This window comes from Varanus komodoensis, unplaced genomic scaffold, assembly GCF_004798865.1.
Source record: "Varanus komodoensis strain SLA01 unplaced genomic scaffold, ASM479886v1 scaffold1, whole genome shotgun sequence".
Taxonomy (NCBI): Eukaryota; Metazoa; Chordata; class Lepidosauria; order Squamata; family Varanidae; genus Varanus; species Varanus komodoensis.
The window spans coordinates 104,929,281-104,949,237 of record NW_025335268.1 but is presented as its reverse complement, the minus strand read 5'-3'; the positions used below and the strand labels follow the sequence as shown (position 1 = coordinate 104,949,237).

General features: G+C 40.0%; 1 protein-coding gene across 2 annotated transcripts in view; it reads right to left on the bottom strand.

Moving 5' to 3' along the window:
• The window catches only part of FHIP2A (FHF complex subunit HOOK interacting protein 2A), a 45,073-nt gene extending 26,071 nt beyond the window's left edge, over positions 1–19,002 (bottom strand). Inside the window, exons 1-11 of one of the 2 annotated variants that reach the window (XM_044439524.1) lie at positions 18,916–19,002; positions 18,548–18,775; positions 12,042–12,120; positions 10,711–10,874; positions 9,189–9,293; positions 8,869–8,991; positions 2,724–3,011; positions 1,094–1,290; positions 718–832; positions 535–611; positions 239–431 (exon numbers count right to left, since the gene is read on the bottom strand). In XM_044439524.1, the coding sequence (XP_044295459.1) occupies positions 239–431; positions 535–611; positions 718–832; positions 1,094–1,290; positions 2,724–3,011; positions 8,869–8,991; positions 9,189–9,293; positions 10,711–10,874; positions 12,042–12,120; positions 18,548–18,592 (1,386 nt within the window). In that variant the 5' untranslated portion in view covers positions 18,593–18,775; positions 18,916–19,002. Of the gene's footprint in view, positions 1–238; positions 432–534; positions 612–717; positions 833–1,093; positions 1,291–2,723; positions 3,012–8,868; positions 8,992–9,188; positions 9,294–10,710; positions 10,875–12,041; positions 12,121–18,547; positions 18,834–18,915 lie in introns of those variants that run through there. The other variant, XM_044439535.1, reaches the window with a different exon arrangement.
• Between the last annotated feature and the right edge of the window lie 955 nt (positions 19,003–19,957).

Below are 19,957 nucleotides of genomic sequence, written 5' to 3'. Positions count from 1 at the left end.
TGGAAGTTGTAGCAATCCGACCTTAATATAGAATCCAGGAGTATCAACATATTTTATTTATGGACATTGGATGTCTGAACACAAACTACTAACACACAGGTATTTTTGTATATTGTTCAGTATCTGAAGGACCTACTTATTAGTAGCAATCCAAAGTCAGTTGTTTACAAGTGTGATCATACCAGTCTTGACATTTTGGCAAACACTGTTGTGTATGTTCTGCATTATAATTTCTTACCTCATCTGAAATGTGATCACAGTGCTCGATTAAGCGATGTCGTAAAGGGTGCCTGTTGATGTCTGCCAGGTTTTCTGGCTCCCTCTGCTCTCCAAGGATAAAAGAAACCATTTCATGCACTAAGGCATCTGAAGTAACTTGACGTACAATACGATGCAACAGGGCAGTTGATGTAAGAATCCCAATCTCTGAACTGATCACAAGAAAATTTATTTTAAGAAATGACATAGAAGAATTTCCTCCATTTTAAGTGGGAGATAACCAAGCTTGGTTTTAAATGGAAAAAGATTACTCACGTTTGCATTAGCTGGGGTTCCATTACACCAACAAAAAAGCGTTCTCTCACTGAGCTTGCCATAGCAGCAGCTGTTGTCTGAAATACAGAGGACACAACATTTTGGCTTCCCAATGTGGAAAATAGAGTTTCTAAACTTGTTTTGGATTGTACACAGATGATAGTTAAGGGATGCATTTCAAACCTTGTGAGCTTCCTTAATCAACTGATCACAGTAATCAAACCAGGACAGAAATGAAATCAGGGCTCTTTTCCCTGGAAAAGCAGTTGCATCTTCTTTGAGGCTATAGGCATCCAAGCTGAAGTGAAGGGTGGGGGGGGGGGGAGAAAACACATAAGCAACATAAACAAAAGTAACATTTCCAGCTAAGCATTTAGTTAATGCTCATACTTCATTGATGCTTGAATGTTTTTATTTGTTGAGAGTCACCTCAGACATAATCCACTTTGAGTAATGGGTGGCATACCAATATTAATCACAGTACGCTTGAGAAATGCCTCATGTAATATGCACAAGGTATAAAATGTAACTTAAAAACAAACAAGGACAATAGTCTCACCCCCAGTTGACTCCTTCAACTGTTTCAATATCCAAAGGATCCATTGATTGAGGAAGGGCTTTGTAGAGAGAGGCCAGTCTGTCTGTCAGCAGTTCACATAGGCATGTACTCTGTGTTAAACATTTAGCAGCAGCTGGCTCAGGCAGACTCACTAGAAGCATGAGGCCTTCACAAGCTTTTACTGCTATTCGGCCATCCTATCACAGGAGAGAAAAGGAAGAAGTAAAATAGATCACAATAGCCCACATCTGACACCCTTCAGGATGAGGAAGGATTAGGACCATCTCAGTGGGATCCACATGGAATCAACATTGTCATCTTTTCAATACCAGGTTAAGACTTTTCCTCAACTTTTAGGCATTTGATAGGTCCTGGAATTTCTTACTGTTGATTATTAAGATAGTTCATATATTTTGTATGTAAATGTTCTTAAATAAGATGTTGTAACATGATAAGGTAATTTAACATTAGCCCACCCAGAGAGTGTTGGTTATTGGGCAGTATAGAAATACTATAAAAATACTATTTAAAAATGGAATGAATGCTCATGTGAACTATGTTAACCCTTGCTTTAGCATGCTATGCAAACACAGCCAGTATACTTTCTTTATTTTAGGACTTATTCATTAGAGTAACACTAAGCAATTAACAGCATGAATCAAAGAGGAGAACACTGTAATTTAGCACAGATTGTCTTATTGAAAATTTTGTCCCCTTAGAAAAGCTATCCAAAATCTTGGATGAAAAACGATAACATCAAAATTTACTTCTAAGATTAAAGCTTCTTATAAATTAATCCTGTAATATTTTGTGAATGAAAATTTGATAAAATAATAAAAATTTAATCCAATAATTGTAAATTATAAACTGCCTGTAGGATTTGGTTAAAAATATATCTGCAGCCATCATAACAGTGAGGATAAATGACAACAGTTCAGCAACCAAACCAATGCCCCAAATTAACCATACTTCACACAACAGCTTCTCTGAAAGCTCAGCCCACAAAATCAATGAGATTCAAATGTTTCCGCATATTTGGAATTAGCAATGAAAAATTCTGATCTGATTTCTACAGTCAAAATAAGCTATCTCCAGCAACCCAAGGGTCATTGCCCTTTATAAGGCACCATACTTCCTGGGTGCAAATAACAAGACAAGCTGCACCCTAATAATGATTATGGAACTCATATCCCAAACACACTGTGATTTAAATCAACTATGATGGTTTATTTTCATCATGTAAACTGGCCAAATATCTTCAACCAATGTCTGAAATACTTAATCAGGGAGTAGAGGAAAAGACATTAAAAGTAAAGAAGATACAAGTGAAGAAGTGTTTCCCCAAAGCAGGTTGCTTTTACACAACCTGCAGGTTGCTTTTATTGCACAGATGTCAGAAGCAAATAAAAGCACGGTCACCACATTTAAACCAATATTATTCAACAAGTATTCACTTTAAGAAGTGTTTGGGGTACATGCAGCTTGTAATGTGTTTACAGGCATTTCCTGGCATTCCCGGAACTGATTTTTCCCATTAGCACTAAGCAAGCAAGAAAAAAAGCCCCTTCAGGCTTCCTCCCCAATTTATTCAGGACACCTATTAAAATCTAAGAGTCTGACAGTCACTCACTGGGCTTTTGGTGAGATTGAGCAGAGAATTCACCAAATTATAGTCTCCATGTGGACAAGCAGCCAAAGCCTCAGGGGGTGAAGGAACAGTTAATTCATCTAGACTTAAGGACAGGTCATCTGCCAGCTGAGGATCGTCATTCACCCTCTCTGCTTCCTCTGCTCCACTGGATGCTTCTTCAGGCGGAACAGATTGTCCTGTATCTGTTACCACAGAACCTTGGCCTTTCAGCATGTCTTCCGCAACTAAGCTTGATGCACCTTTTGAAGCCAGCGCTTTTAGCTTGTTCTGAAAAGCATTCAATCCAGAGAGAAAATTACAAAGATAAAAATGGTGTTTACATAAAAGCAGAAATACAGCAAAATGAACACTTCCTAATGAAGGCAGAAATACAAATGCAATTATCCAAAATGCACCAAGAAACAGAAGAAGCAAGAGTCAAGTGTGGTGTTGGAGATGCTGACTCTGGAGGCTCTTAACTTCAGTCCCTGAAATGTATAGGACTGAATGTCTGAATGTGGTCCCATAAGAAAGCTCTGGGCTTGAGACCTTTTAACTGCAGAACATACATCAGAATCTTTAAGGAATAAGTTGCCTCAGCCTGTACTGAGAACATCCAGGAGTTTATTGTGTTTGTATATCTTTTCTAGACTAGAAGAGTCTTTACACATCAAGCAGTCTTTCTATGTATTTTGGACTGGATTTTTTCAGTTGTTATTTTGTGATTATTTGAAATGCGTATATTATATACTCTATTAAAAATTATATAATGTTTTATCCCTAGCAGCTTACTACTTCTGCTCCTCGCTTTTCACTCAAACATTTTTCAACAATAAGGTTAGATGCAGGTGCTACAATGGTTCAATGCACATGCCAAATGAGAAAAACAGACATGTGAATACTTTAACAATTTAATGTATACCCCACAAATCTACCATAAGTGGTAACTCTACACATACCATCTTTCTATGTAGTCCAAGCTTATGAATGCAACAGTGTCAAGTCTAGATTTGTAATTCTACATATTACAGATCAAGTCCCTTGATTTCACCAGTAAAGGGAAAGTTGAAGTACTGAATGCAGGCAGAATTAACAGCAATACAAGCTGTCCAGAAAGAATCAAATGAACATAAACTATCCACAGGCTGAAGCCCTTCCTCAACTTCCACCTTTTAAACCAGACTTTGCATCAGTCAGCCCAATAGGTACACAAAGAAATAGCCTTTCCTTATTCTATCAAGCCATCAAAGGAAGTGGATGCCATTTGATTTGTTCAATCTTCAGTAGAAATGCTACATTTACTATATTGAGGCAACCTTTTGACATCAACACATTGAACAGAAAATGTGATTTTTAGGTCAGGACCCCAATCCACTTTATCTCTCAAGCACTGGAAACACAGCTTCAGATTCTAATCTAATCATATTTCTAAGCTGCAGACCTCTAAGAAAACAAAAGGTATTTTGAGAACCAGGAGTTATTCCCAGAAAATCTGTGTCTGCCACTATAACTAGAGGCTGTGAGTTTGTTTTACCATCTTCAAGAATATTCCTACCTATAGAATTGTTTCAGATTTTATAAATCCTTCATATTTACCAGCAAGTATGCATACTCAAAGCATTAGCATTTACCATAACAAAGTTTGCATACACAGTTCATCATCCATGAAGAGGAGGTTAATGGATCTCATGCTGTATCATTTTACACTCAGTAAGATAACACTTCTCCATTAAATAAGCTTGCACACACACCAATCGTGCACATTTCTATAGGGATGCTTTAAACTGAATTCCTGTGCTAAGCAGAGGGTTGGATTCAATGGCCTGCATGGCCCCTTCCCGGTCTAAGATTCTATTCTTGAGCAATGATCTATAGACAGACTTAGCTTTCTTCCTGGAAGTTGCTGGAAGAACATGCAATACTGCATGCATCACAGAAAATAAACTCATGCCTTTTAAGTAATACTAGTATTATAATAACATAATAGTGTGAATCCCAATTTAAACAGTGGGGGAAGAAAAAGAGGAGACAAGTAGGAATATGCAAAATCTCTGCAACTCCTATAGCTACCCTAAAAAATACCACAGGGCTTTCCAAATGGATTCAATTTTGTTCCACTCAGGACTGGGTAGAAGAGCCAATTTGTTCAATTTGACTGTGTAAAAGCTATGTATCCATGTGGAGTTAGGCACATCTGGTGTAAATTCAAACTGTGCCACTTCCTGTGTGTATAGCATTAGTGTGCCAGTGCAGTGTGTCCTCAAGTCATGGATTCCTGGTGTATGAATATATATTGAGTTCAAGTCCTAGTTTAAGTAAGATACACATAACTCTATCACATATGATAGTTCACCCAGCTCCAAGCTGTCTCCTCTCCTGAATTAGTGAAAAAGTCTCATACTTCCCCTATAAAAATCCATGGTGCAACTACACTTAGAATACTGTGCACAATCCTGGTCAATGCACCTAAAAAAACGATATTGTACTTTTGGAAAATGTTCAGAAAAGGGAAACAAAAATGACCAAAGGGCTAGAGCAAGTCCTCCATGAGGAGATGTAACATCTGGGACAAGCAAGTGGAGACATGATAGCGGTGTACAAAATAATGCATGCTGTCAAAAAAAAGTGGTAAGCAAAACATTTTATAATTCTAGAACTTGGGGTCGTCCCATGAAGCTGACTAGTGAGAGATTCAGGGTAGATACATGATGCACAGTTAAGGTATGGAATTCACTTCTATGAGATGTAGTGATGGCCACTAACTTGGTCAGCTTTAAATCAGGAGTGAATATATTCATGGAGAAAAGTGTCAATGGTTGCTAGTCATGGTAACTATATGCTACCTCCAGTACTAGAGTGGGATGCCTATGTACACTAGATGCTTGGCAACATAAACATGAAGGTTCTGTTGTCCTCATGCCCTGCTACTGGGCCACCTGTGGGCAGCTGGCTGACGACTGGGTGAGAAAAACCCAAGATTAGGTAGATTCTTGGTTTCATCCAGCATTCTTACATTGTTAAGTTAAGAGCAGTTGGTGGTTGTCAACTGGAATCTGCTCCTCGAATTACAGGGTTAATGGAAGTCAACAACAACAAAAAGACCATTTATGCATCATACTCATGAAGATGGTTAAGATTCATTTTTCTGTTCATGCAGTTCTGAAGCGCACCTGCTCACCTGCCTCCTGGAAGTGTGCAGGACAGGGTCTTGAACCACCTAATAGGAAAGTTTAATGAAATAGGCTCTATGTTTTCTGATTCAACATCACCACCACCAAGGGACTTCACTACCAGACCACTGAGGAGAACAAAATCAAGCAACAGTTTGCTGAACTTAACAGAAAAGAAACCCAGTTCAGTTCAGCAACAAATGATATGTGGAAAGCAACTCCTTGGGTTCAGATTAAATTACATTCCCCCAAGTGAAATCTTTTTATGGTACCAACACTAAAATACCCCAGGAGTTCTTTCAGGATCTATGGATTATGAATTTTCACTTCAAACTGTATTAAGAACAACAAAATTGGAAAAGGATGATTCACAAGATAAAGAGGCATAAGGGTCTTGATATGAGGAGATGGGAAAAGTAAATACAGCCCCTCCCTCGCCCAACTGCCACCAGAAGAGTATCTGAGCAAACATCTTTCCCTGAGGGAACAGAAGAAGAAACAGATCAAATTTGAAGTCAAAAGAAAAGAAACGTCAAAAGAGAAGAAAACAAAACAGGGGAGCCCAACAGATGCAGTACAAGCCTGAGATCAACTGATACATTTCCATCAAGACAACTGAATTATGCATCAACATCATACTTCTGCCACCTTCCCAATCCCTTTCCTTGTCTCTTTCTTTTTAATATTGTGAGCTCAAGAGCACAAACTAATTGTTGATTCTTATATGCCTCTGCTCAAGTCTTTTGACTAAGAGCAAGATCAAAACGCTATTAACAAATGAATGAATATATGTTTACTTAGTATATAAGAGAAAGCAATACAGTGAGAAATACAGCAATGTTTTATGTATTCCCTGCTTCTGTAGTATCACCACAAAAGCAAAAAATTGTTTTCTGAGATGAAAGTCAGCATCCTGATAACTGCAGCTCTTATTTAAAAACTAGCCTGGTTTCTAGCCTGGTTATAGAGAAGGAACTTGAAATTATTCAAAGAATATCTGGTGAGGGCTCAAGAGCTAGCAGAAGGCTAGAAGTTGCTTCCAGTTACCAAAACAGTGTAGTCCTTTAGATATCAATTCAGAAGTAAGCATCACTGAGTTCAGAAAGACTTACTTCTTGGTAAGTGTGAACAGGACTACAACTTCAAGCCTTCTCCCCATGTAACATGTCCTGTTCCTCTGATCATTACAGATTCTGCGGGCTTCCCATTGGCATCTGGTTGGGAACTTGACAAGAACCCTTTGGTCTGAGCCAGCTTTTCTTATGTCCTTATAATTAATTCAGTTCTATGTCTTTCTTTCCTTCTATCAAAGTTGAAAATAAGGCCTCAGACTTTAATCTTGGAAGAAATGTGCAAAACTGAGTATGGAAACATTTTGTGTAATTTATTCCAACTATAGAATTGAGGTTCATTGATACAGACTTCCTTATATAGATTCTAAAAATCACCCTAGCAAATTTTCTCTAGAAAAAAAATCCCATGTTATTCAGATGACAAAATGCATACTGCAGCAAATGTCATTTGCGCTCCCAAATTCTTTTCCATAGCCCTGCTTCTGATATGTTTCAGTGTACAAATATCTGAAGACTCTACTTGCCATTTCCTTGTGTGCACAAAACTGGAATTTATTACTGAGATCCACAAGGGAAGTGTCTCACAGAGTTCAAACAGTATGTCTTCAGATTCTTCCAAAGACTGGGCATACCCTTCCTCAACCCGCTCCCCAAAAGCACCCCCACACAGGAAAAAAGTCAAAAGCTATTTCACTTTGAAGAGGAAGTGAGAGCTTCCCACTACACCTGGAGGCTGTACAAAAGCACTGCTAAAGCTACACTTAAGGACCCACAATCTCCTGTGTAAACTAATCCTATAATGCCAGTGATCAGTTTATGAATACTAGACCTCTGCAGAATAGCTTTGTACAAGCCAGAACTTTGTATGCCTTCTCCCAACATAATATTTTCTACCACTCAACTGTAATTTCTCTGGCTTCTTTTTAAAGTGATACTGCATATGTTAGACAGCTAGATATTCAAACTATATATTTAAATTACATTTCAGTAAGATGCATGGTGATATGCACAGCATCTGGTGGCAAGAAAACAAAGAACTTTCTCCTCAGAGCAAGTATTCTCATGTTACTGCAAACATCTGTTTCTGTGGCTGAAAATTGTTTTAGGAAGAAAGTAAAATTGAACCAAAAATTCTGTGTAGATTGTTTTGCAGTTCTCTTGTAACAAAGGACAATGACCCAGAATTCTATTCCTTTTACAGCTGCTGACTGTATAGCAAGTGCTCATGTGGGCTATCACAGAGGCTGGCGGGAGATTTGCAGTGAGGCTCTGGAGAGCCAAGGCTATCATAATCTCAAGCGATACATGCTTCGTTTGATACAGTGTATCTTCAAATGCCTGGTAGCTACTTTCCCCAGAACTGTCCAAAGCAGCAACAGGTACTGGTGTTCAACCCATTTTTCCAAGCAGTTCTCAAACCAATTAAGCATGGTGGACGATTACATCCTTTGGCGGCTGAAGATTCAGGGAGACCCAGGGAACAACCTTCAAGGCCTCCATCAATGTGTACAGAGATGGCATAGAAACAAGCATGTCAGATTCTGTGGCATGTTTCTACTCAGAAGATGTACAGTCCCTATAAACTACGTATTATAAAACTGAGAAAATGAGCCTGCGTTTAAATGGCCTTTCAAGCAACATAACTCCTTTTTTGGTTTTCACCGGGGAAAATGAATGAGAACAAAGACAAATCAGAAGTGCAAACACTACCTTTGAGTTCTTCTGTTCAGGAGCAGTGCTCAAACCGTATAAGATCTACGGTGGCATCCAGATGAACCTAGGAAAAGAACCTTTATGCCCTGGGGTGAAATCAAGTTCTTAAAAGGACAAATCTGCTATATAGTTCTTAGGATGCTTTTTCAGTAACTAATACCCAGTTGCCAAGTTATGGGATCTACCCACCTCAAGGAAGAAGTTAACCAAATGTGGATCTTGTTTCAGCTTTGCACACACTGTGCAAAGAAACTGGATTTCTTCATTTTCTGTTGGTGTTGCCAGGACTTCACCACAAAGCCTGATCAATTTCTGTCAAAGAAATCATCATCATCATCATCATCATCATCATCATCAAGCAGCTACATAAAAACCCAATAAAAATCTTGACTACTGGATATATTATAGAATTTAGCTGTCAAAGTTCTTCAACAGAAAAACTGAAACACTATACCCAATATTTAAGGAGAACCAATTAATAATGTATTTCTTTTAAACAGATTCAGTACCTGTACAGGTCTGTGCACATTTATGTGTGGGAGAAGAGGCTGTTGTATTAATCCGAGAAGTTTTGTATGAAAAGATAAAACCTGCTGTTTCATCCCTGGGGGACACTAGGAAACAGAAAGAACAAACATTAAATAAAAAGAATATTAAAAATGATAGACAAAAGCACAAGAAAGCTTTGAAACATTAAATCAGAAAGGATACAATCCAATCAGGATGCCCATAACCCAATGAAATTGCAGTCTCCACACCTCCCATCCTGCAAAATGCATAGACACCTGAATAGGCCATGACCATGTCTTTGTCTTGCTCGAATATGAACTTTTTGTTGCTGACTTATTTCTTCAGAATAACCCTGTATTTAACTTCACTACTGGACTTTGTATCGTGTTTGGACTCTTGTCATGCCTCAGATTCTCTTGCCCTGGTCCCAGTGCCTCTGTCTTGATTCCAGCTACCCACGTCCTGGACTGTGACACTCCATACGATGCCCCCCAAATTATCAGTTTTGCAATCACAGAGAAGCTGCCAGCATGGTTCTTTCTGTGCTGGCTGTGATGGGAGAGAGCTCTGAGACCCAACTGCAAGGTCAGAACAATGTTCAGTCTTGTAGCTGGGTCTTTGACCCTTGTGATCATTGAGATGTTGTCTAGTGGCCACAAAATTACACTAGCCTAATGTTTAAACGTACAAATCAGTTGAGAAAGCCAGATCTTTGTGACCTACAGGAGACCCCAGAAAAGCATCAACCATGATTGCTTGGAAAATTTCTCTCATTAATTTTTCCTCTGTTCTAAAAGTTAGAAATGCCTCTCCTAAGGCATAAGTATTAGTAAGTTAATGCAGGAGCTTTAAGTTAAAATATGCAGTTATTTTGGCCTCAGCCTTTTTACCTCAGGCACCCCCCGTCCCCATGACCATCTTGGATTTGGCCCCTGTGCTAAAAGACAATTTTCTGCATTTCAAATGTAGGCTGAGATTCCGAAAGGTTTGTGCTTTGGCATGAATTGTTGTTTTATATGGTTGCCTTAGTTGTACCAAAAGTTACAAAGCTGATGAATTGACACTGATCTTGGTAACTGTTTAAAACATAATGTGCTTTGAATGATTATATACTTATTCATACAATATTCAACAAGCCTCTTCATTCATAAGCTTATGGAGGTAGTTTATACTGATGTCAGTTAATACTGAAAAGTTAGTACATGGACACATTAATGAATGTGGAGGGGCAAGCAACATGGGAGAGCACAAAAAGTCATTTGCAATCCATCTTTCAATACATCTGTACTTTCAACTAAATTTGGGGTTCCATTTCTATTGAATCCATTCCTGTTAAGTCTATATATTCTTCCATTTAGCATTTCTTCTTCAATTTACCACTTCTAACATAACAATATTTCATTCTCAGTTGGATAAAGAAAATATAAAACTGAAAACTCCACGTACTGAAAGAATATATAAATGAAGTATGTACCTTTATATCCCATCTGAGCTTTCTTTAACACAATCCAATATACTTACATCAGCTTTGCCCAGGGTGTACAAAGTTTCCAAGATCTTGTGATGTAGCAGATATTCCATGCAAGGCCCCGTTTCCCCAAATTCCTTTTCTTCCTGAACTAAAATATCCAACATCTGCTCCAGGTGGGATGGAATATTGGTATCGGTCACCGGAGCTTTGTCATCTACAGGAACAGTTTCAAATCAAAATGCAGTCTCTATTCTCAGTTTAAAATCCCTTACCATTTTAAATCCAATACATTTTATTTGGTTGTTTAAAACATTTTTTGGAAGGAAATACCTGTTACTCAGTTAAGCTCTGAAATACATGTGCGCATGTGGAGCTGCCCTTCATAGTAAAATGAGTGGGGATAACCTTGCAGTGTCTCTACAGTATATTTTAGAGAATTTGCTAGGACTGTAAATTTCCAAATGGGACAGAAACTATGTCTGAGCTACTCTAATTATATGGATGGCACAAAATGCTTAAGAATTTCAGATGTGTATCACAGCCAGTGTCAAAGTAGGGATGGCTGGTCTCCTGCCATGGGGCCCACACCTTACAATAACCCACTGACTTGCTCATCTTACAATTGCAGCTTCTTGTTCATCTGCTTCTCACTCTTACCCAGACAACAGTAGTGGTAAGGTGGAGGAGTCAGTCATATCTACTATTTAACTGCCTATTACACAAGCAATGATGAAAAATAGCAAGCAGAGAAATAGCAACAGATGACATTGATGGTAAGAAGGTAGAGTCACTAATGGGGGGGGGCACGGGGGAAGGGTTCATTAAAAGTGTTTTGTGCAAATTCACTCAAAGCTGGAGCCAACATTGCTGAACACATGCTTCCAACACATTGTTTACATTTGTACAAGCATTTTGATTTCAAATCTCAGTACAATATTTATATGAAATCACAAATAAATTTAATCATATATTGGTATAAATTAATGTAACACATTAATATAGCATTTATTAGTTCCAGCAAACTGAAAGCAAAGGTGATGTAATTTTACATGATAAATGTAGAAGCAATTTTTACTATCATGTTGAAAGCATATAAATAATCTTGTGACAAGTCTGCTATTCCCTCTTACGCAACTGTCTACAAATAACTGTCATTGAAATGCAAAGAGGAACAAGGTCATAGCAAAAATTACGACACCTAAAGACTTCACATCTCTGTGCTACCACAAGTAATGAATTTTGAAAGTACCTGCCATGTAATGAACAAGGCCCACCAACTATATCCTCCTTAATTTTATTATTTCTCAGATCACCACTTTAACTGAAAAAGTATTCCTTGCTGCATACCTCAATAACGAAAAGGCAAAGAACTTTCTCTTACCTGATGTCTCTATGTAGTAATGGGTAATTGCCTTCCAGTGGTAAACAAAGTCTTCTTGCAATGGAAGGGATGGTGCAAGCTAAAGAAAAGATACAGGGAAACAGACTCAAGATATTTTCCAAGTTTGGGACAGTAGGAAAAGTTACAAGATAATTTAATGCTTTCAAAGGTAAGTGTCCCAGAGTACAAAAATATTTAACATATAATGAAGACTTCCCCTGATCTTGTTAACAGGTGTGTGTGTGTGTGTGCAAGGGAAACTTCCTGGCTGAGGTTAATGGAAGATCATTTTTTTCTGAATATGTTATTTCTGTCACAGCCAGTAGCAGCTCTGTGCATACAGAGGGCACAGCCTCTGATCTTGGTCTTTACAAGGATTATTTGACAGAATAACTAGGTTTGCAAGACCCATCATGGGTAAATAGCCATGGTGAATTCTTGTGTAATGCAAACCCAAGCGGCTTCCTGTGGGGTGGCCTGTTTTTCCCAAGTCATTTAGCCAACCCATGGCTTATTCTAGGAGTTGTTGGATGCACAATGGGTAGGTGCTTTGTCCAAACACAGCATACTAATTCCACTGTGGGTTCAGGAAAGCAATGAACAAATTGATTGGCAGAAGTGGCAAAAATTGGTCTCCCGATGAACTGAAATGGGTTGTTGTAAATGGCAGCCACTCCAAAAAGTTCCCAAATGGCACTTTGAAGTGATCATCACTGGCTTGTTTTCCCTTCATCCCCACAATCACAACTCCTTTTCTGGTCACCATAGCTTTCCCCCCTTATTTCCTTTTCCTCCCAGAGATCAATTTTTGTGATCTCCAAAGTGACAGCCTATGACAACATCTCCAAAATGTCCAAGTGGCACACTGGACAAGTTGCCACTGGATTTGTCACATTTTAAAAAATGTGCCAGAAATGTGCACTATGTTTTCAGGGTAAAAGGTTTTTGTTTTCTGATTGATAATGCAAAGCTGCAAAGTATGTAACTCCAACTACCTGAAATTTTGACGCCTTACCTGGACAACATGCTGGTTAAGTGACTGATTAAAAACAGGCTCCATTCATGGACATAAACAAAGCCAGGCTAGAAATATGTTACTCTGCTTTCACTTGACAGCCTTTTCACTTGAAAGCAAAGTCACGAGAAGGTCTTTCCTTGTGAAAGTGGTTGCTAAATAAATTACTCCTTTTGCAGTGAGATCCTCTAGATTTTCATTTGGATCTAAAATTTCAGTCTTGTCCAGTTTTTCTATCCTTTCCTAGGCCCCTAGGTACTTAGGATATTGGAAAATGCAGTCCACCACATTTACCAGTTTATTTACTTTCAACAGCCATCAAAAGTAAAAATTTCTTTTAAAACAGAATCTTTAATAGGGGTAAATCAATCCTTAAGTGTCTGAAACCAAGATATATCTCTTTGTCAGAATACAGGTTGCAGGAGCAATGAATAAAGGAAAAAAACAGAAAATAATGGGCAGCCACCCTACTAGAAAGATCATTATATCCAACCATCCCCCACACCAATAATTTGGAAAAGTATTTCTGCATTCTCTACATAGACACCCCAACTAAATGTTTCCCTTGTAGGTATGGGGTCTCCAACAAGCAAAATAAAAGCACCCTTGCCAATAAAGAGATCCCTAAGCAGGGTAGCAAGTAATGTTTCTGAGTAAAAGATCTCTTCCACAGATGTCTGCTGGGATGTAGTGACACATGTTCAAAAGATATCAGATCAACAAGAGTCACCAACATTAGTAATCATGATTATTAGGGATGTCCACTGGTTAAAGATCTTTTTCAGTTGTATGAACTTTGAGGCACAAGACTATGCATATGTAGACAGAGAAAAGTACTGCAGCTCCCAGTATTCCCAAGTCAGCATGCACAAGATTGCCCCCTTAATTGATTAACTCTGTATGATTTACATGTGCATAAAAATACACTGAAATGAGCATATTTGTTTTTAGATAATGCAGAAAAGAGACATCTTGTGGAGGGGGATACCTCTAAGATACTGCCACCAATAGTTTTTGTATATCCTTATAATGGAATAATTGATTTTTAAAAAATCATGCTGCACCTATTTTAGACTGTAATTACATATATAGTGTAAGAGTAATCGTAAAAGTGAGACTGAGCACAATGGAACTTACTTCTCAGTAAGCATTCTATTATTCAAGTAAAAAAATCTAAATATAATAATTTTTCCACTAAACATGGCAATCTTGATTTTTTAAAAAGGCTTAATGGCCAAGAACTTCCCTTATTAATATTACAAGTAATGACAAGCATATTTCTAATCCATTTTTTCATTATTTAAAAAGCAAAAATAATGAAAGCATGATTTATGTTCTGATGTTACAGCAAACAAGCTGGCGTTTCTAATAAATGTGACATATGCTTTATACCATGTGCTAAAATCTGCCATGCTCTAGAACGGAGTTAAAAGAAAACACCAGTTCTTGGCTGGAGTCTCCTTCTCCACTTGGATCACTCCATAAAGCACTCTCTTAGGTAGCTCTTTGCTTTTCAGAGAAGCAGCTGGTGCAGTTGTTTCTGTACCAGTTGCAAAGAGGGAGGATCCAAGTGCAGATCCACAACTATAAGGTCAGAGCCATTTTCCAACCTTGTAGCTGGGAATCCAAAACAACCTACAGCTGTCTAGACACTGTGGAATCAAGAAGAAACACAATATGCAATGCATCAAGCAAAGAGTGCTTTTAAATATGTTCCATTGCTGGGAACACAACATCCAGTATTGATTATTCTTAATCAACACCATTAGACACCAGCAATCCTTCTGCACTCCTAGCAAGAAAATGTCAGCAATGAACAACAACATACAAAATTTATGACACTGAATTATATTTACTACAGTAGTGGTTCACTCACATATCAGGGCCGAGTAGCAGGCATACTTCATGTTCATCCCTTATTAGATTTTAACTCATAACAGGGGTCAGACAGTACCAGGGATAAAGACATGACTTTTTAGAAGACAGTGATAAAAGTGCACAATGTTATCAAAGCTGTACAGATCTTTGACATTTCTTGCCATGCTCTCAGGAGAACTTTGAGGCTCACTTTTTACACACACACACCAACACACACCTACCTAACATATATGACCAACAAAAACAGTATTACTGGACACTGTACCACTATATGTTTTTGAGCTGTATTGTTATTTTAGCAGGGACTGTCTAAAGAATTATATATGTTGGAAGCACTAATACACTGCATCCTAACCAGTGAAATGAACAGAGAATTATTTTATTTAATATTTAGCAATTGTACTTCATGTGGAATGACATGTGAATGATATTTCAGACTTCTGCATAATATAAATTAATTAAACATTAGAAAGCAATGTAGTTGCTCAGACTGATAAACAATTTTGTACTCAAAGCAGAGCTGCAGCCAATTCCAACACTCCAACCAGATGTATTTATACAATATGCATGATTGTAATCTTTATGTTTTCAAGTGGAGATGAAAACATCTTATAAATACACCTGAAAAATATAGTATATGAAGCAGTCCCCTGGATGTCTGTATTAGGAGAACAGAGAACTCTGGTGCTTACAAAATAAAATAACATGGCAAAATTTTGAAGTAAGATTATATAACTTTATTAAATAAAAAGCTTCTCTATAAAGATACTGCTGGCATAGCACAAGACTATTTTGTATTATTCGAGGTATTTAAAGTTGTCAAAAACAAAAGGAAGTTTCAGAGGTTTTATTTTCAAGGCATGCCATTATGCTTACACATAAAGATGTTAAAGCAAATTAAAGGGCAATGCAACTCTTCAGAGACAAGTCCTACTTTGCACAACTGTATAATCAACCTTTGGAATTCTCAGCCACAGGTCATACAATCAGCTGTAACTACCTGGCTACCTTGTGCAAGGTAAAAGAGTAACTGTAATTTAACTTTTGCCCCAAGAGCAGAAATGTGTTGGTATATGAAGCAACTCAAAAGGCTTGTTTCATTAGAACCAAACACCACAAAACAAGTTTAAAAAGCAGCTTTCTGACAGATTATATAGACCTCTCCATCTAACTGGCACAATTGCCATACTGTACTACCAACAGATAAAAGAAATGTCATCTTAGCCCTTAAACATCAAATATTAGAGATCATAAATACTTGTTAATATTAAGAGACAACTAGTTCTAATTAGTGATGGAAAAGAGTTCAGAATTTAAATTCCTATATTGAAATGCTTCACTTCAATACCAAGCAAACTTTGGGTTGGGTTCAAAATTGAGGTCCTGCCTCAACTCATCACTGCCTGTCCATTCTTCTCTTGCTCCATCTCTCTTCCCAAACTTAACTGGAAGCCTAGGTTGGGCAGAAGTAGCATCAGGTTTTCTCTGTTCAGCTTCCCAGTACAATAGCAGTATGCCAAGTGACAGAAGCACTGGGAAACATCCTTCTCCCAAATGTCTGTGTCCCAAACCCAACAGAACCACATTTCCCCATGCTCCTTGCACCCGAAACATGACTGCAGAATTCCACAAGTCGGAGAGAGGGACAGGCATAGCAGAATCTACCCAGCTACCAAGTAAATCTAGGAAACATAAAGATGTGGCAGTGGGGGCAAGAGGAGTGTTAATTAGGTTTACAAGTACATAATAGGGCAGGGTTCAGAGAATACATTTATTCAATTTTGGTGATCCCTTGTTAAGTCTGGAGCACTTCCAAGCTCCCACACAAAAATGACTGAAAATTATATCACCTAAACCAACTCCAAAGCTTCACTGAGTCACACATTTCACAAAACATAAAGCATGCATCTTCCTTAAGCTAGCTGAACAGTTCAAAAGTACCTGACACCCACAAACATTGAAAAAATCCAGGAGAGGGGCTGCAGAGGGTAGCCCACTGCAGCAGAAACACTTCCCCATCATCTACATGTTTGGTTAGTGTGGCCAAGGGCTCAAAATGTATGTTCATGTATATGTTTAAACCACATAAAGATAGTGCATGCCCAATCAAGGTCCCTGCATCTAAGAAGCGGCTCTGCGTATATACATCAATATGTGTGCACAGCCCAGCCAGTGAAGCACAAAGGAAGCACTTGTATCTTTGGAAAGATATACGACTCTGGAACACCAGCAGTAGCATGCATAACCCTCTCCAGTGTTCTTCCAATGTATGAGAATGGTCCTGTGTACCCCGCCCCCCCCCACATCAGGTCCTTGAACACACATCACAAACTTCCAGTGGTCACCTTCCTGCAACTGGTCAACACTAGTTTTTACCCTTCGTTAAGAAAGTCTTATGCATGTTCACTCAGAAGTAAGTCTCACTGGCTCTGAAGGAACTTAATCAGCATTATATGGGCATATGACTGCAGTGCAGGACAGCACTGGAAGTTACCAGTCTGCAACTTTTCTAATTGTCTGCTCTTTAGTCAAAGGGCTACAGAAGATAGCTAGGAGCAACTTCACATCAGTAAAAAGCAGGCTAACACACATTGCTTGACCCCTCCTCCAGTCTGTTTGGCTCCTATGTTTGAATTGTTAAGGAAAGGTTTCACCTCCTGTGCATCCAGTCTCCAAGCCTGGCAGACTTCTGTAGCAGAGGGATGAACTGTCCTATGCCTCTGCAGCCAGCTGGTTTTATTTCTACACTTGATATGCAGGAAGGGCCCAGCACAGCTCCAGTCACTACCAGACTGCAATGTTTCTATGCTGGAAGGCTGCTGACCGCCCTGTCTGCTCCTTCAAAGCTCCCCCTGCTCAGAAGGGAGGCTGGGCAGCTTCTTAGCTGAATATGGATGCCTTCGAAAGTGCATTGGGGAGGCTTCCAACAGGCTTGATTTGTCCTTTCAAAGCTGCCTCTTTTCAGCAGAGGAGGCTTCCCCACTCTGGGCAGCCTCCCTCTCAAGAAATTGCTCTGAAGGTTCACATACCACACCAGCACGGCCCCAAATGTTGTCTTTAGGCAGCTTTCATGGAGCAAGATGGAGCCGTTTGCCAATGAGATTTACCTGTATTGATCTTTGGGTACCATGCCCTTTTATTTTCCGGAGCTTCTTAGACACAATTTTAATCCCACTGACTATTCTATGACCCCTCCCCGCCACACACACAATTTTGTGGCTTTCCCCTTGATTAACTTTTTGTGTTTACATTTTAAACATTTTTATTCTTTTTGTAAACCTTCCTAGCAACGTGAGAAAAAAATATTTATCTTTCACAAACAAGTAGAACAGAGCCACGTAACCCTGCCCAACCTGAAACTCGAAGGAGAGGGGCGCATAAAGACGTTTTGAGGAGCTTGTCACGCTCCTGGCAGTCTAGAAACCTTTCCCCGTTCGAGTTAGGGACCCCTGGAGGAAGTGAACAATAGGCTATCGGGGGAGAGGACGGTAAGAGAGACGGAACCGGTGGAACAAGAGGGAAAGATCGAGAGAGGGCCTCGAAAAGTGCTTCCCCCAGTGTAGGCCCGAAGGGATCCCCGGCCTTGCGTGGCGGGCGCCGCCGGTGGCCTTACCGCCTCCACGGCATGCTGCAGGATGGAAGTGAACTTGGAGAACATCCTGTCCCTGGACTGGAGCAGTCGCTGCCGGGAGGATCTTGAGAGCTCCTCGATCCGCCGCCTCCGCTCCAGGGTGAGGGCTGCATGCGGGGGACCTGGCCGCGGGGATCAGCTCGGGTCAGCTCGGCGTAGCTTCCGAAGCGGGTCAGGCTGGCAGGCTTCGCTCCGCCGTCGCTCCCTCTCCTGCAGCAGGAGACACCGTGGCACTGACAGAGTCCGACACCCACCCGGGCCGGGCCGCGGCGCCCGGAAGCCAAGCGCCTTCCCCCGGCGCCGCCGCCCCCTCCCTCCTTCCCTCCTGGTCAGCCTGCAGGGGCCGCTACCTCTGAAGCAGCCGGTCGAGGTGCCGCAGCCGAACCAGCGGCAGAGTAGGGCGAGGGAGCCCGTAGATTCCGGGAGGCGCCTTTTTCCACCCACCGGGGTCGCGGCTCCGATTTTCTTACACGGAAGAAATCCCGCCGCAGCGAAGGCACAAGAGGCGCTCACCTCCCCCCGCCTTTTTACTCAGATGCACGCGATCCAGACAGAGTTGATTCACACGTCGTGGTCTCCTTGTGCAGGTTATTTCTAGCCAAGAGCCCTGTATACTCACACTGTATGTTTCCCTTTATTTCATAGCAGATGACCTGGAATAAGTGCCAACTCACCAAAACGCAGTCACTAGGGCGGATTGTTTTAATCGTTTAACACCCTCATGCGTGCCTGTGCAGAATTAAATCTGCTGATTTACTCTCAGGTAAGGAGTTGCAGCCTTTAGCCCTGATTAAAGCACATCCATTGAAATGAATGGGACTTGAGTTAGTCATGACCGACATAAACTTCATTCATTTCAATGGATGTGCTTTTATCAGGGCTAACTGTGGATGCTGCTTTTATATCCTGCTTTTCAAGGAGGAAACAAAACCCTCAGAGTGGCCCACCACTTTCAGAAAGCATAATCTTAACCCATGCAAAGCCAAGATGACTGGGAGGAGCAAACAGCATTAACAAAAAAGTGTGCATTAAGTTATTCCAGATGTGCTATTGAAAAGGCATGGTTAAAAACATGCTTGAACCTCCAGGTAGCACCTGGCAGCTTACTGCCATTTTATTTTTCATTCCTCTTTGAGGCATTTTTGGAAATTAAAATGGCAGCTCCCAGTTACTTATCACTGCCTTGGACACACTGTTACATGCCAACAATGCCCAGCATCCCCAGCAGAGCCTATGAAAGAACATTTCCCAGAACCCCTCTGAATCCTGGAGCCAGCCCTGTTTCCTGGATGTTTCTGGAGGGTTGAGAATGCCCCTTTTCTCTCTCTCAGGATCTCTGCATAGTGATTGCTCTGGATTGCACTTATATCACCAAGAAAAATGATACAAATT